The sequence below is a fragment of the Aedes albopictus genome, chromosome 1 (genome assembly GCF_035046485.1).
Source record: "Aedes albopictus strain Foshan chromosome 1, AalbF5, whole genome shotgun sequence".
Lineage (NCBI taxonomy): Eukaryota > Metazoa > Arthropoda > Insecta > Diptera > Culicidae > Aedes > Aedes albopictus.
In genome coordinates this window covers 159,734,566-159,750,970 of record NC_085136.1, presented here as the reverse complement: position 1 = coordinate 159,750,970, position 16,405 = coordinate 159,734,566, and the positions used below count along the sequence as shown (strand labels likewise).

General features: G+C 44.1%; 1 protein-coding gene across 1 annotated transcript in view; it reads right to left on the bottom strand.

Moving 5' to 3' along the window:
* Positions 1–1,893: 1,893 nt before the first annotated feature.
* The window catches only part of LOC109431389 (cystathionine gamma-lyase), a 40,170-nt gene continuing 25,658 nt past the window's right edge, over positions 1,894–16,405 (bottom strand). Inside the window, exons 3-5 of the mRNA XM_062845655.1 lie at positions 9,809–10,183; positions 9,557–9,737; positions 1,894–2,441 (exon numbers count right to left, since the gene is read on the bottom strand). Coding sequence (XP_062701639.1) covers positions 1,972–2,441; positions 9,557–9,737; positions 9,809–10,183 — 1,026 coding nt within the window. The 3' untranslated portion in view covers positions 1,894–1,971. The remainder of the gene's footprint in view (positions 2,442–9,556; positions 9,738–9,808; positions 10,184–16,405) is intronic.

The window sequence follows — 16,405 nt, the reverse complement described above, 5'->3', positions numbered from 1 at the left end:
CTTAAGAGGTTTCTTCAGAAATACTCCAGGAATCCCTTCAGAAAGTCCTTCATGAATTCATATAGGAATTCCTTCAAGAATTCCTCTGGGAATTCCTCAGAAATTACTACCGCAGTGTCTCCAGGGGCTCCTCAAGAAATTCCACCAAGATTTACCGTAGGTATTTCTTCAGAAATTCCTACAGGAATTTCTTCAGAAATTGATCCAGGAATCCCTCCAGAAATTTATGCAGGAAATCCTTTAGAGATTGCTTCCAATATTCTTTCAGGAGATTCCTCAGGAAATTCTATAGGATTTTTTCCAAGGGATTCCTCCGGAAATTCTTTCAGGTTTCCTCAAGGAATAAATCCTTGAATTTCAACTCCAGGGATTCCTCTAGAAATCCGTCCAGGAGTTATTTCACGGGTTCTTCTAAAAATTCCACCAGGAATTCCTCCAAGAATATACCAGAAATTCTTGCAGGGATTCCTCTAAGGATTCTTTCGTGAAATTCCTCCAAGAATTCCTCCTGGAATCCCTCCAGAAATTCCTCTGGGAATTCTTCTAGAAATTCATCTTGGAATGTCATCAGAAATTTCTCTAATGCTCCAGGCGTTACTCCAGGAACTTCTCCAGGGATGCCTCCTTCAGAAATTTATCCATTTACTTTGGAGCCAAGGGCTGAAAGTCTTTTTAAAAAAGACAAATCAATCAATCAATCCATTAACTTTTCCAGGGAATCCGCCAGGAATTTGTCCAAAAAAATTTTCTAGGATTTCCTCCAGAAGTCCATCTTGGAATTGCTGAGAAAATTTGCTTATGATTTCACAAAAACAAATATGCCTATGATGCTTCGTTCTATGATTTTTCAAAGTAGGTGGTGTTGGAAGTGTTTGATTTTCACTGGAGTTTTCCAGAAAATTGAGCGACCCTGATTTTTTTCAATTTAGTTTTTCAAATATTTATTATCCCTACCTAATTTCACTAACCTTCAGAAACTTCATACCAATTTGAACGATAATAAAAAATCCTCTAATGCTCCAGGCATTAGTCCAGGAACTTTTCCAGAGATTCCGCATGGAATTTTTCCAGATGGTTCTCCCGGATATCCCCCAGAAATACATCTAGGAACTCCTGTGATTTCTTGAAGAATTCCTCTAAGGATTCCTCCAGGAATGCATCTAGAAATTCCTCCAAGGATTCATCTAAAAAAAATTCTAGTAATTTCTACAGGGATTTCTGATGCGGATTCTTCAGATTTTTTTTCCTGAAATTCCTAGCCTAATTGCTTTTCGGATTCCTCCAGGAATTCATCCAGGGATTCCTCCAGGTATACTTTCACAAATTACTCCAGGGATTCCTGCAGGTATTGCTCCGAGAATTCTTGTAATGATTTCTTCCGAAATTTCTCTCGGGATTTTTTTTTTAATTTATTCAGCGGCTGTTTGCTATACAGCACAATACTTCCGAAGTTAGGTCCGACGCACGGATTTGGAGAAAAATCTAACTTCGCTAGTCGAAAACTCCGATTTTCAACTAAATTGAGAATATAGTTTGTCACCACGACAGTGGTTTTCAGATTTTTTCTAATTTCCATATATAAAGTCATGAAAAATTTCTAGGGGGGGCCTGGCGGATTCTGGGGGGGGCCTGGCCCCCCTGGCCCCCCCTCTAGTTACGCCAATGGTTGCCAGCTTTTTTTTTTATTACTCACTCCCCTAAACAAACGCGAGAAAGAGCGGGATGCGAGAGGGGGACTGTGCCCTCTCTTTCATCCTTCTCTTTCTTGTGTTTGTTTAGGAGAGTGAACGAGAAAAAAGAAAAAGCTAGCTACGCCAATGCTGTAGCCTATATCAAAAGTTTCTCATTATTAATGTATTAGGTATTTTTGGCATAAAAAGAAACGACCAAAGGTTTTAAAGCTAATTAATCCCAAAAGGTTCTGAACATTTTTATTTTGTTCTAAAATCAACATAAATATATTTCCATCACTTAGATCTTTTCAAGAGCTTGTTTCAAATCTACGATTAAATCGTCTGCGTCTTCCAGTCCGACCGAAATTCTAATCAAATTATCCGTAATGCCCAAAGCCGCACGTTGCTCGGCCGGCACGGAGGCATGTGTCATAACCGATGGCACCTCGGCGAGACTCTCGTACCCTCCGAGACTTTCCGCCAGGGCGAACACCTCCAGCCCTTGCAGCAACTTCGTCGACTCATCCATGCCACCCTTGATGTAGAAGGACATAATGCCACTGTGGCCGTAGGTTTGCTTCTTGGCCAGCTCGTGCTGGGGGTGAGATGGTAAACCGGGGTGCAGCACGCGCTCCACCTTGGGGTGTTTTTCCAGGAACTTGGCGACGGCCAGGGAGTTGGACTTGTGACGTTCCATGCGCAGAGCTAGCGTCTTCAAGCTGCGGTTTACCAGGTAGCAGTCGAAGGGGGATGGCACGATGCCGGCAGCTATGGGGGAAAAGATAATGGGCGTTGAAATAAGATACTCTTGTATTCTTTCGTGTTTGATAATTAACCAAAGTATTTAAAGAGGTAAAAGGTTTTTGTGATAATTGAAACTCATTATGTACACTGTGGTGCATAATTGATCGGACAAACGCCGATTTTCATACAAAATAGCCAAGTTTGAGATGCTGTCACTATGGTTTTTTTTTTTTTTTATCTAGTTCGTTTATTTGGGGCTCAATCGCGTATAACGCTTTACGGAGCCGAGGATCTTTCTTTGTACTTAATAGTATACATTATACAGAGTAATAACTTTTTAATGATATCTGTTAGTAATGGGTGGAAGCCAGGGTACTCGTGGCAGCTCGAGGTTAGAAGGTCACATTTTGAGGGATGGACAGGGTAAGGATTGGGCCAAAGGTTTCACTGCTGCTCATCCGGGGGTGAATCGCATCTTGCTAGCGTATTCGGTGCCTTGTGGTGTGGGTACCAACTTGTTGTGGGACTTGGTCTTCCGGATGGCCAGGAGCAGCTTGGTAACACAAAGAGGACAAAACAGAGAAAAAAAACTGGAGAAGAAAACACAAGCAAATTAAACTTTTATACCAGCAGAGCGAAGAAAGTCGAAAATACATCCCATGTATGTGACATCGCGGGTCCCCAACACATCTCTCACAAGAACAAAGGGTTGTCTACCTCGGGCCTCAAGGGTATCCAAAAGTAGCGCTCTGGAGGCGTCATTATCCGGGCATTGCCAAACTACGTGGTCGATGTCATCATAACCGGAACCGCACTTAGTACAAACATTGCTCAACGCGAGGTTAATCCTGTGTAAATGCGCGTCTAGCGAGTAATGGTTGGACATAAGTCTTGACACCACGCGAATGAAATTGCGACTTACATCCAGACCATACCACCACACTCGCAAAGAAACATTAGGAATAATGGAATGTAACCACCGTCCCAGCTGGCCATCTCGCCAATCATTTTGCCAACTTTGAAGAGAACTCTGGCGAACAAAATGGAAAAATTCATCATGTGAAATTCTTCTATCATAGATCTCACCTTCCTGTGCGCCCACCTTTGCGAGAGAGTCCGCCTTCTCATTGCCATAAATTGAGCAATGTGAGGGGACCCATACAAAGGTAATCTTGTATGATCTTTCGACCAGTGCACCCATCTGCTCCCTTATTTTTGTAAGAAAGTAAGATGAATGCCTTACAGGTTTCATCGACCGGAGTGCCTCAATAGAACTAAGACTATCCGAGAAGATGAAGAAATGGTCTGCGGGCATGTTTGAGATCATCCCCAAGGCGAAGTCGATTGCTGCCAGCTCAGCAACATAAACCGAACAAGGTTCCTGAAGTTTGCGGAAGGCGGTGGAGTTTTCATTGAAGACACCGAAACCAGTGGATCCATTTATTCGAGACCCATCAGTGAAGAATCTCTTACAGGAATTGACATTTTGGTACTTTTCGTTAAAAATGCGAGGAATAGATATACATCGAAGTTGATCTGGTATTCCATGAATAGCTTGTTTCATGGACAGATCGTATTTAACAGAGGTACTGTCATTAGTGAAGTGTACACGGGGAGGATTATAACTTGGTAGGCTTATGTCAGATGACATGTAGAACAGATAGATTCTCATGAATTTTGATTGAGTGTTCAGACTGAGCATTTCTTCGAAGTTTTCAATGACAAGTGTGTTGCTCACTCCACACTTGATAAGTAACCTTAGCGAGAGCTCCCAGAATCGGTTCTGGAGAGGTTTCACCCCTGCCAGGACCTCAAGGCTCGCATTATGCGTTGAGTGCATACAGCCGAGAGCAATACGCAAACAACGGTATTGAATTCGTTCCAATTTTATTAGGTGGCAGTTTGCTGCTGAGTGGAAGCAGAAAGAGCCATACTCAATAACAGAGAGAATAGTCGTTTTGTAAAGTTTCATGAGGTCTTCCGGGTGAGCACCCCACCATGTTCCGGTAATTGTGCGTAGAAAATTGATCCTTTGTTGACATTTTTGCACCAAATACTTGATTTGGGTACCCCAAGTGCCTTTTGAATCAAACCAGACCCCAAGGTATTTCGAAGTCAAAGACTGATCGATTTCTATTCCCAAAAGATTGAGTTTCAGTTGGGCTGGGTTCCGCTTTCTAGAAAACACTACCAATTGAGTTTTTTGCGGAGCAAACTCGATCCCTAAATCTCTTGCCCAGATTGACAGATTATTTAGAGAATTTTGCAATGGTCTTTGCAACATTTCTGCATGTGGGCCTTTTAGAGAAACCACAGCATCATCTGCAAGTTGTCTTAGCGTGCATTGTCCTTCCAAGCAACTATCAATGTCTTTCACGTAAAAATTATAAAGCAAGGGACTTAAACATGAGCCTTGGGGTAGGCCCATGTAACTAATTCTGGAAGTTGTCAGTTGTCCGAGATTGAAACTCATATGTTTTTCTGACAACAAATTATACAAGAAATTATTCAAAATTCCTGGAAGTCCACTATTGCGCAGTTTTTCTGACAATATTCCTATGGAAACTGAATCAAAGGCGCCCTTAATATCCAAGAAAACTGAAGCCAGTTGCTCCTTTTCCGCAAAGGCCAGTTGAATATCTGTTGAAAGCAACGCTAGACAATCGTTTGTTCCTTTGCCCTTGCGAAACCCGAACTGTGTATTTGAAAGCAAGTTATTCGATTCGACCCAATGATCGAGTCGTGATAGGATCATTTTTTCCAACAATTTCCTTAAACATGATAACATAGCAATTGGGCGGTATGAATTATGATCAGACGCTGGTTTACCAGGCTTTTGAATAGCTATTACTTTGACCTGTCTCCATTCATGCGGAACGATGTTGTTCTCCATGAATGAGTTGAACAGGTCCAGTAATCGTCTTTTCGCGATATCTGGGAGATTCTTTAGAAGATTGAACTTGATCATATCGCTTCCCGGAGCGGAATTGTTTGATGAAAGAAGAGCCATAGAAAGTTCCAGCATAGTGAAGGGTCTGTCCAGAGAACCGTCTCTTGGGGATGTTTCCCAAGAAATCGGTTGTGCTGGGACTGAGTCTGGGCAGACCTTTTTCGCGAAGCTGAATATCCAACGGTTGGAGTATTCGTCACTCTCATTAGAAGAAGAGCGGTTTCGCATGTTGCGAGCCACTCTCCAAAGCGTTGTCATTGAAGTTTCTCTTGAGAGACCCTCAATGAAGTGTCGCCAATAACTACGCTTCTTCGCTTTCAGCAGGTTTCTCAGCTGTCTTTCGAGCTTTGCGTACTCTTGATAAAGATCTGAGGTACCGTGCCTACGAAAAGTTTTGAAAGCATCAGATTTTTTAAGATACAACTGGGTGCAATCATCATCCCAGCCTAGTGTGGCTGGTCTTCTTTTGAAGGTTGCACTTGGAACACGTCGTTTTTGTGATTCTAATGCACTCTTATATATCAGTTCAGACAGGAATCGATACTCATCCAAAGGTGGGAGGGGATTGAATGATTCGATGCCAAAAGATACCGCTTCTGCATACTTTTGCCAATCGATATTCCTTGTGAGGTCAAAAGGAACCTGAATTGGATGGTCTGACCTTTCACTATTATGCTTTATGTTGGTTATAATGGGTAAGTGATCACTACCATGAGGATCCTCGATTACCTTCCACAAGCAATCGAATGATAGTGAACTTGACCCCAGTGATAGGTCGAGACGACTTTCTTTGCCGTCAGATGCAATACGTGTCACTTCACCTGTATTTAAAATGTTCAAATTGAAATCGTCGCACAAATCATAGAAAATGGCCGCTCTATTATCGTCATATGGTTCGCCCCACCCTGTACCATGTGCGTTCATATCACCCAGAATTAAAACTGGATGTGATAGTGCAGAAACTGCATTCCAAAGATGACGGCGGTTAATTGAAATTCTTGGAGGAATGTAAACGGAAGCTACGCAAAGTTCTTTACCCTTTACGTTTATTTGGCAAGCGACGATTTCTACGCCAGGATGAGTCGCGATTGGAATTCTATAAAATGAGTAAGTCTTTTTGATCCCCAAAAGAACTCCCCCATAATGGTCATCTCTATCCTGGCGTATAATGTTAAAATCGTGGAAGTTGAGTTCATCTTCAGAAGAAAGCCATGTTTCACAAAGGGCAAATATATCACAATCAGAGTTATGAATCAAAAACTTAAACAGGTCTAATTTAGGTTTTAGACTATGACAGTTCCACTGTAGCACAGTGATCATATCTTGTACCTCACTTGATGAATTATCCATCGAAAGATATGATCGCAGCAAGGAGGGGCCATGATTGTGTCAGATTCCGAAGATATTCTTCTACTGTAGGTATAAACATATCAATAATGCCTCTAAATGTTTCTGGAAGGCTGAGGGCATTATATAAGCGATCCACGAGAACCCTAAAAGTAAACAGTCCTCGCTTGGGTCTAGGAGGCTTGCTTGAACTGCGAGGAACTTTGGTAGCTTTTTTCTTGCTACCTTGTCGATTATTTCTCTTTGAAGTGTATTTAACAGGCGGAGACGGGGGTGACAGGTTCTTGCTACAACATGGATCTGAAGCTAGAGGAACCTGATTCTTCGGAGTTTTTAAGTTTACCCCGTCTCCTTTAACATTAGGCAAACTTTTGAGGGAAGACTTTAAAAAGACCTTTCGGCGCAATCCCGGGGAAGATGATGACTTCCTTTTTCCAGGTGCGTGTACCTCCGAAAGAGATCCACCCTCATCAGTTTCGCCATCGTCCTGATCAGGAAGACAACTCCTGATAGGGATTTTCAACTGGGACAGCTGATTCAGACACGGAATCTGGTGTTTTAAAAGATTTCACCATCTCCGCATATGTCTGTTTGGAGCGCTTTATGATAGAGCGACTCTCATTTCGAATGCGTCTTTTGTAAGCCGGGCAAACTTGCAAGTCGTGTGGATCTCCGTCACAGTAGCTACATTTTTCCGCTTCCTGTGTGCAAGAGTCCTCCAAATGAGCTTGGTTGCATTTGCCACAACGGGGCTTGTTGTCGCAAAAGCTATCACTGTGACCAAACTGCTTGCATTTGGTACAATTAAAAACCTTCGGCCTAAAAAGATGCACTGGGTAAAAACCACCATCAATTACAACAAATTCTGGGAGGACGGAACCTGGAAAAGTCACTCGAAAAAACGCTGAAGGCGAGTACACCTTTTTATTTCCTTCCATGGAAACCTTAGATAAGCGTTTACAGTCTAGGATAGCCACATCAGGAATTGACCTATTTTTGAATCGACCAAAGCCGGTCTTGATGTCCTCACATGTCAGCATTTCGTCGAGGATCTTTCCCTCCACCTCCACTTCTCGTGCTGGCACATAGACCGCGTATTCAACAGTAAACGCTTCGTGTTGAGCAATTTCATTTGCTGCTTTGTAGCTAGGTGCGGTAACACGCAGCTTGGATGCTTTCACTTGATGAACAACGGTCCCAGGATACTTACGCGTCAGCTCTCGAGAAATCGAAAGCATATTCAATGGTTTGCATTTGCGCCGGAAATAGACAACCCAAGGTCCAGGCGAAGATGGCTGATAAAACCGCGTACGAGCAATGATATCATTAGGAGGCGTTTCGCCTCCAATCGAATCTTCCATGTGGAAACAAATTTATGAAAAATAACTCAAAAGTGCAAAGAGGAAGAGAAAAAACCTTAAAGTATTTACAGTGCACTTTCTTCCTTAGGACGACAACTGTTTGGTTTGTAAACCAAACAAAGTTAATAATATATAAAAAAAAAATAAAGCAAAAAAAAAAAAAACTTGTACTAATAATATAGGAATTCAATTCTTATGATTATTTTAGCGCACCCTGTAGGATGCAAAAAAACGGTATTGAAGAAAAAAAGAAAAAATAGCTAATAAAAGAAAACAAAAAAAAATGTTCTGTTATTTACAGTTTGTACACCCTCACCCGTATACAGTAGTTTGGGAACCACTGTAATGGATGTCAAAAAAAGCACGTGGTCGAATGTGGACTGGGGATACAATAGACAAAAGCGATCAAAACAAATTGGGCAGACAAAAGAGTGTACCGAAAGAGTGATACTTATCTGACCGGAGCAGGTAGATATTTATCAGGCAGGCAGATGGTAAAGCTGTCCGTCGCGTCTGCCTTCGCACCCGTCGCCGCCGTCCTCTTTGTTGACGGAGGGGCTGATGATGGCGATAATGATGACTTTTGGATGCGATTATTCCTTGACCTTGATGTACGATGATGCAAGCACCTCGCTTCCGCGTTGCGCTGGATACCACCTTGCGACACTACACTTCGCACAAGCAGGAGAACGCACGATATAAAAAACCTTCCGCAATTGCGGGGGAAAAAACTCTACTTGTTTAAAGGCTATCGCGTGGTGAGATACGGAGCACACGTCCGACTCGTCCAAATGCACAACAGGGAATGATGTCACTATGGTTTGCTTTGATGGATTGAGCTCAATTTTTGACACGGAACTACAAATATGCTGAATTTTGTGTATATAAAGTATAAAATGTTTTCGTTCACAGGTCTGGGCGTGGCAAGGCGTTGAAAAAATTGCAAAAGTGATCGGACAGCGGCACGCGTGTAAATCAAAGGGGTACCGCTGTCCGATCACTTTTGCAATATTTTCAACGCCTTGCCACGCCCAGACCTGTGAACGAAAACATTTTACACTTTGTATACACAAAATTCAGCATATTTGTAGTTCCGTGTCAAAAATTGAGCTCAATCCAACAAAGCAAACCATAGGTACAGCATCTTTAACTTGGCCATTTTGTATGAAAATCGGCGTTTGTCCGATCAATTATGCACCACAGTGTATGTCAACAATTGGATAGGCTTCAGACCCTGCAAACAAGCCGTAGGTATAAAAGCGTAACATAGTTTTAACAAGGTTGCAAATTGTAGAAATGTAATATTCATGTATAAAAGCCTACGAATATTTTCGGCTCCGTTATGCTCATGTAGCGCCAGAGCCTTCCAAGTTAGTGAATAAGTAAAAACAACAAATTTTAGAAAGTGAATGTTGTGTATGCTACGGGGGCAATTAATCGATTGCCATTTTTCAATAGAATTGCTACACTCCCTTCCTTACCATTTTGAAGAAATTTGAGCTGCTCATATAGGGCTTCATCATTCATGATAGCTGCTCCCATAATGACATCGGAATGACCGTTCATGTACTTGGTCAAGGAGTACATAACGATATCGGCACCCAAATCCAGTGGCCTCTGCAGATATGCAGACAGGAATGTGTTGTCTACCAAAACCACAACCTGTAAGAAAAAAAAAAGAATTTCAATGAGTAAAATTGTGGGAACGCAGAATTTAACATCATCCAACTTACTCCTGGGAACTTATGTGCCACATTGCAGACCGCTTCGATGTCGATCACCTTCAGCAGGGGATTGGTGGGGGTTTCGATCCAGAAAAGCTTTGTGTTGGGCTTCACGGCCGCCTCAACCTTTGCCAGATCGGTGCAGTCTACGAAATCCACTTCGATGTTCATCTTCATCGCTACCTTCCGAAGGAGACGGTTAGTGCCACCGTACAGATCGTCTCCGGCTACGATGTGATCTCCAGCATTGAGCATCGTGATCACCGTTGTCGTCACTCCCAAACCCGAGGAGAACGTCAGTCCGAACTTGCCGTTGTCCAGGGAAGCTAGGCAACGCTCCAACACATCGCGCGTTGGATTGCCACTGCGACCGTATTCATATCCCTGGAAAGTATGAATGATTGAAAAATTCATAAGAAAATTTTGTTGTAGCTAGTTTCAGACACAAGTAGCGGGTTGGACAGGAACGGTTCATTGGACAATCAAAAAATGCAATTTAAGCATACTGGGGATTATTGGAGAACGATAAGAACGTTTAGTGGATCTGTCTTCATGATGCATGATCATTCGAAGCACCTTCTTCCAGTTCATCATCTTTTACCCTTACGTATGGAGTTGACCATAGTCAACACAATCATAAATCAACGACGTATCCAAAATTGTTTGTTTGGGTATCTGCCATGGATTTCGCTACACAGCTTCTTGACTGTCTCGTCGAATTTGCGCTCTCGACGTCGAACACCAGCAAGGACCTCAAGCAGATTCTATTGAGACTTCGTAATTCGATGATGGCGGCCAAGCAGGACCATTATAAACTCACGGCAACTGTGTCAGCAGCACAACTCGGGAAGCTGAAAGTTCCGAAATCTACCAGGACTTAGGCCTTCGCATTCGCGGGTAGACCAGTGAGTACGTCAGACGCATACATGGCTTATGACGCTCATGACAAGCATTCACAGAATCTCGCATGACATCCGTCAGTCTATCAGGTGGCGCTTGCAAAACCAGGAAGATGTTAACCCTGAAGGTTGGCAATAAAGCCAGTATACTGGTGGGGTTGAAATGGTCGGCCTGTCACGGGTCGAAGAAAACAAGGGATTGTGACAATGTGTAAGTCCTCAGGCAACCACCACAAGCTAGGGCGGGACAGAGAGAGAAGAAAGAGATGCAGGAGAGTAGGGAACCTTAGCCGGTAAGAGGTAGAAGCAAGGGTAGAAGCGTAAGTGCCAAGCGTGATAAGGGCTATGCCCTTTTCATCAAGACTGAAGAGTTCTTCGGATCGGAAGTCTTGAATGCGATGATTAAAGATAGATGACAACTCTGTATGGGTGAAAAAAATGGCGATCTATACTTAGGCATGTTTAAGCGAGTCAGATCGGCCAGATCTGTCGGATCTGCGCTTTCTCGATTGAGCATCGCGTGTGTTGTTTGCGGACTGCATGCTTGAAGCTTGAAGTCTTCGCTCAGGGGACAGAAGTAGAACGTGGTTTGTAAGACTATGGTGGTGAGGGTACGGAGCCGCCGCTCTAAGCTGTTTTTGCTTGACGTGAGGAAAAGGCACGTGTGTCGTCAAGTTATTAATATAGACCAGAGCCACAGACAAACAGACGTAACACCATGAACGATTTTCATGGAAATCCATCGTCCAGCTCACACTATCATCACCTGGTGGAAAAGTTGCACGAATCACTGTGTTGTGCAATATCGTCAACAGAAGGCGCTAGTGTGAAACGTCAAACGCATAGAAAAACGATGCGCGCGCCTCAGGTTGTGAAAGCCACAACTATGAAAATTTAAAATGATCGTTAAAAGCGTGGTCGATGGAAATTTTGCAAGTGTTACGTCTGTTTGACTGTGCCAGAGCGATGCAGAGGAACGATCGATTCTTTTCTCGTCTCTTTCTTACAAAGGCATGCAAACGGGTGATCCAGCACTCTCTGGAAAAGAGCCACGGTTCACTCGGTTGCTGCACTGAACCGGATTTTTTCAACAGGGCCGGATCTGATTGCACAGTCATGGGACTGTGAAGATCCTGAGAGGGGCGATCTGTAGAGGCGATGTGGAGATGAAGGCCATAAGGCAGAAGGCTGCACGAATCCTCCCAAGTGTTTGTTCTGGAAAATCCGCGAACAGCAAGCACCCAACGGGAGGTCTAACGTGTCCGGCTTTCAGAAGAGCCACAGCTGATAAGTTACAGTAGTGTAGGTAGCGCTGCTAAACCTGAACCACTGTGATGTAGCTCAGCAACTTCTGTTTCAGGCAGTTGAGGAGAGGGACGGGTATCGCCATCAGGGATGGGTATCGGACCCATACCGAGCAATCGCCGGTAACGGCAACTCGGTTGCGGATGGAGCCGGAAAAATAGTGGCAATATGGAGGACGGATAGATACCCAGTCCAGTAGTTAGCGTTTACTAGTTACGAGGGCTTCGTGGTAGCCAAGGTAAACGGGGTTTCCTTCTGTAGCGCCTCTGCGTTGGTCGATCGAGCATATCTCGGAGATGCTGGATTGTATGATGACCGTGCCAAAAGTACCTTTAGTCGATCTTCAACGTTACTTTTTGTAGTCCTGGCATAACAAAAAGTTCGAACTGGAGAGTACTGCCGTGAATCGCATATATGTCCCATTTGCATAGGAAATCCAGTAAAGATGGGACTAATATGCGATTCATGATAGAGTAGATAATGTCTATACTCACAGTTACAGCCTGTATCTACAGTATCGACTACAACAACAACAGGCAGCGTGTGTCCAGACCAAGCCATCGCAGGTAAAAAACAGCATGCTTCAACGACGAGGTATTTAGGGAGGCTCTCCCTATGCCATACCATCATGTTCAAGAAAATCCTTTCCTGGAAAGGAAAACCACCGGCGTACTGGTGGATTCAAGCTATCACGAATCTACGCTACGGCTTGGCCGATGGATGTTGCGAGCACGTACAAATGATCAAAAGGATTAACGACGGATGGCGTTCGTGGCTGCCGAAGTTGCGCTTAAGACCAAGATAAGGGCAAGGGCCTACTATGAGGGTCTGTGTCGAAGCGCCAATACGAAAACGGGGTGACATTTACAGGGTCGTGATCCGAGTGCTTGGCATCCTCGGATAGCAGCATCGAAGATCTGCTATGCAAACATATCTGCACGAGGGACTCTGATCGGAGATTCGAAAAATACCTCCTATTGTTAAATGTGGGGAAACCACCGTCGTCATATAGACCAACATACTTGGTGGTTAGACAAGGCAGAGAAGGTACCCGAAAGGACTATCCTCAACAGACTGCTGGGGTACACCGAGGATGTAGAGTAGATGGTCTCTCTGCGGTTAATCTTAAGGCTCTGTACAAGTATTTCTTTTAAGTAATACCTTGTAGTGGTCTCGGAGAAACAATGGGCATGTGTGCAAGGGCTCTGAATTAAGATGATCGGGATCGGGATCGTGATGGCCAAGACGAGAGGTGTAATGGCTCCTACAGAGCAAACATTAGAGATGTTGGAGGGGATCATCGAGGGGCTTTTTCCGACAGCCGGGGACATATTTAAGAGGTAGAGCCTGGTTCTATTGCCAAAGACGGGGAAACCACTCGGAGACCCGTCGGTATATATACCAATATGCTCGATCGACACGGCAAGGAAGGTGTTCGAAAAGATCATCCTCAATGTTGAGGTACACCGAGGGCGTATCTCGAGAAGCCAGTACGGCTTCCGGAAGGGGAGGTCGAACGTAGATGCTATCCTGTCGGATAAAAAAACGGCCGGGAAAGTACTCGAGCGTAAGAGAAGGGGGATTCGCTACTATGCAGTAGTGGCTCTGGATGAAAGGACCGCGTTTAATAGCGCCAGTTGCCCAGCTATTGCCGATGCGCTCCTGCTTCTGGGGATACTCGGGTACCTGTAAAAGATTCTCGGAAGTTACTTCCAGAATCGAGTACTAGTTTACGACACAGAGGTTGGTCGGAAGTGCTTTCACATAACCTCAGGTATCCCGCAAGGTTCCCTCCTGGGTCCGGTGTTATGGAATGTCATGTATGACGAGGTGTTGAGGTTAGAGTTCCCGGTGGTAGTGGAGATTATCGGCTTTGCTAAACACTAGAAGTCTACGGTGAGTCGATCGGAGAAGTGGAGTTGACTACCACTCACTCGATCAAGGTTGTGGAGGCGTGGTTCAGGTTCAGGAAATTGGAATTGGGTCACCACAAAACTGAGGTGATGGTTGTGAACAACCGGAAGTCGGAGCAGCAAGCTGTGATCAGTGTAGGTGATTGCGCGTCAAGGCGTTCCGTCAAACACTTGGGCGTGATGATCGACGATAAGCTTACCTTCGGTAGCCACGTTGATTACGCCTGTAAAAGAGCCTCCACAGCTATTGCGGCACTGTCCCGGATGATGTCCAATAGCTCTGCGGTGTACGCCAGTAAGCGCAAGTTCCTGGCATCCATATTTACTAAGATATGGCGGCCCGGCGTTAGGCACTGCGCTAAGTACCGAAAGCTTCCATGGTAAGCTGGAAAGTACTTACAGGCTGATGTGCCTGAGGGTTGCAAGTGCGTATTGTACCGTGTTACACGACGCGGTTTGTGTCATCACTGGTATGGTGCCTACCGGAATCCTTATCTGGGAGGACATGGAGTGCTTCGAAATGCGCGGCACAAGAGGCATACGAAGGGCTGCCAGGATGACCTCCATGGTCAAATGGCAGCGCGCGTGAGACCCATAGGTTGGTTCCAAGGGTAGATAGTTGGATTAATAGGCGCCATGGGGAAGTAACATTCTACCTGACACAGGTCCTTTCAGACCATGGCTGCTTCCGACAGTATCTACACCGTTTCAGGCATGCGGGTTCTCACGAATATCCGGTTTGTGCTGGTTTAGAGGAAACGGCGGAACACGTTTTGCTCATGTGCCCGCGGTTTCGCACAATGCCACATGCGGGGAGGACACAACTCCGGACAATTTGGTCCAGAGGATATGTAGGGATGAGTTTGGCTTGAATGCCGTTTCAACGGCTATTACCCACATCGTCTTGGAGCTACAGAGGAGGTGGAGCGTGGACTCGGAGAATGGCTAGTTTAGATGCGGTACAAGAGTTGGTCCAGGGGTTCGGAGTCGGCTTCGTAGGTCATACCGGCGCCCTGCGGACCCTTACAGCGGGTAAGTGACCGCGGGGAGGAAGTCCTGGTAGCGTTACTGACGTGGCGTCGGTCTACTGGGTTGGATCCGAGCCCGCGGTTGAAAAGGGGTCCCTGGTAAGGGATGGGGCACTCCGGCAACACTGCTCTCGAGTGCACAAGTGCTTTCTAAACTAGCTCAGCTTTTACTAATTTTTTTGGCAGAATTAAGTAGTGAAAAATCGTGAGCTATAGTGCAAAAGTTTTCTAAGGCGCTGCCGTTTAGATCTTTGCTAGTGCATAGGTGAGATTAGTGAATTCAAGTGTAGTAAATTCCAGATTTGTGCTCAACATTGGAATTGTAAAAGAAAGAAAGGAAAGAGGCCATCATGCATGACGAGGATGCAACTGCAAGAATTTCTTGTAGTGTAAACTGTCAGATGCTTTAATGTCTTCTGCATGACATATTGAAAGTGTTCTTGCATACAATTGGGGTGGAACTTGCACAGCATTTATGGTGCAATATACACGGAAAAAGTTCTACGACAAATAAAATACACGAAAGATTAATACATAAATAAACAGAAAACCGGGATCAGAAGCACAAAATATTATCCTTATTTTAATTTATTTACTTTTATTTTATTTTATTTTTTTTTTCTTTTTCCTTTCCTTTTTCCCTAATCAATTTTGACAGCTGTATATTTGCTAATTCCAAACCGACTACATATTTTTCTTGTGTACATAAGTACTACAAGAGGCGATAAAAAAAAATGAATCACGAAAAGACAGTGATTAACACAATTGTCCATTCGGAACCTGAGGAAGTGGATATGGAAGTAGCTGAATCTAGGGAGAATGATCTGCTGAGTGATTCTGCCTCAGAAGTTCCGTCGTGTTCCTCTTCGATACTCAATACGCCGAAAAATGACCTGGTGGAAAGTGATAGTGACGACGATGGTATAAATGTTACTATCAAACCGATTTCCAGTGTGATTTTTAGGTCTGCTATCGAAAGTGAGATCAACAATAGTCGATCTCTAAGTGATAGTGAGCCTAAAATCAAATGGCGTAAAAATATGTCAAAAGGACAAAGGAATAAAATGAAGAAATGTCTGGAAGCTGGGCTGAATAAACACGAAGCTCGGAAACAAGTATTTTCTAATGTTACTCCTGGCACTCCAAACACAACTAAAAGATTGAGAGAAGGTGAACAAGGTAGTAGTGAAGAGAACCCGAACGCAAAGAGGACGAAGGAGAACCTCTGTCCAAAGATGCGTGCGGGGTTAATCTCTTCTAACATCCAAGACAAATATATGAAGGAGAAGGAGACTGTTAAGAATTCAGGGAAGGCTGCATTAAAAGTTCCGGAATATTCTGGTAACCTGCCAGCCATTCCAAATTCAACAAAACACTCCTATAGAGATGCGGCAAGGATGGTTAAAATGGGCATACTAGTAAAAGATTATCCAAATCATCAAATGACAACAGAGCAACTTG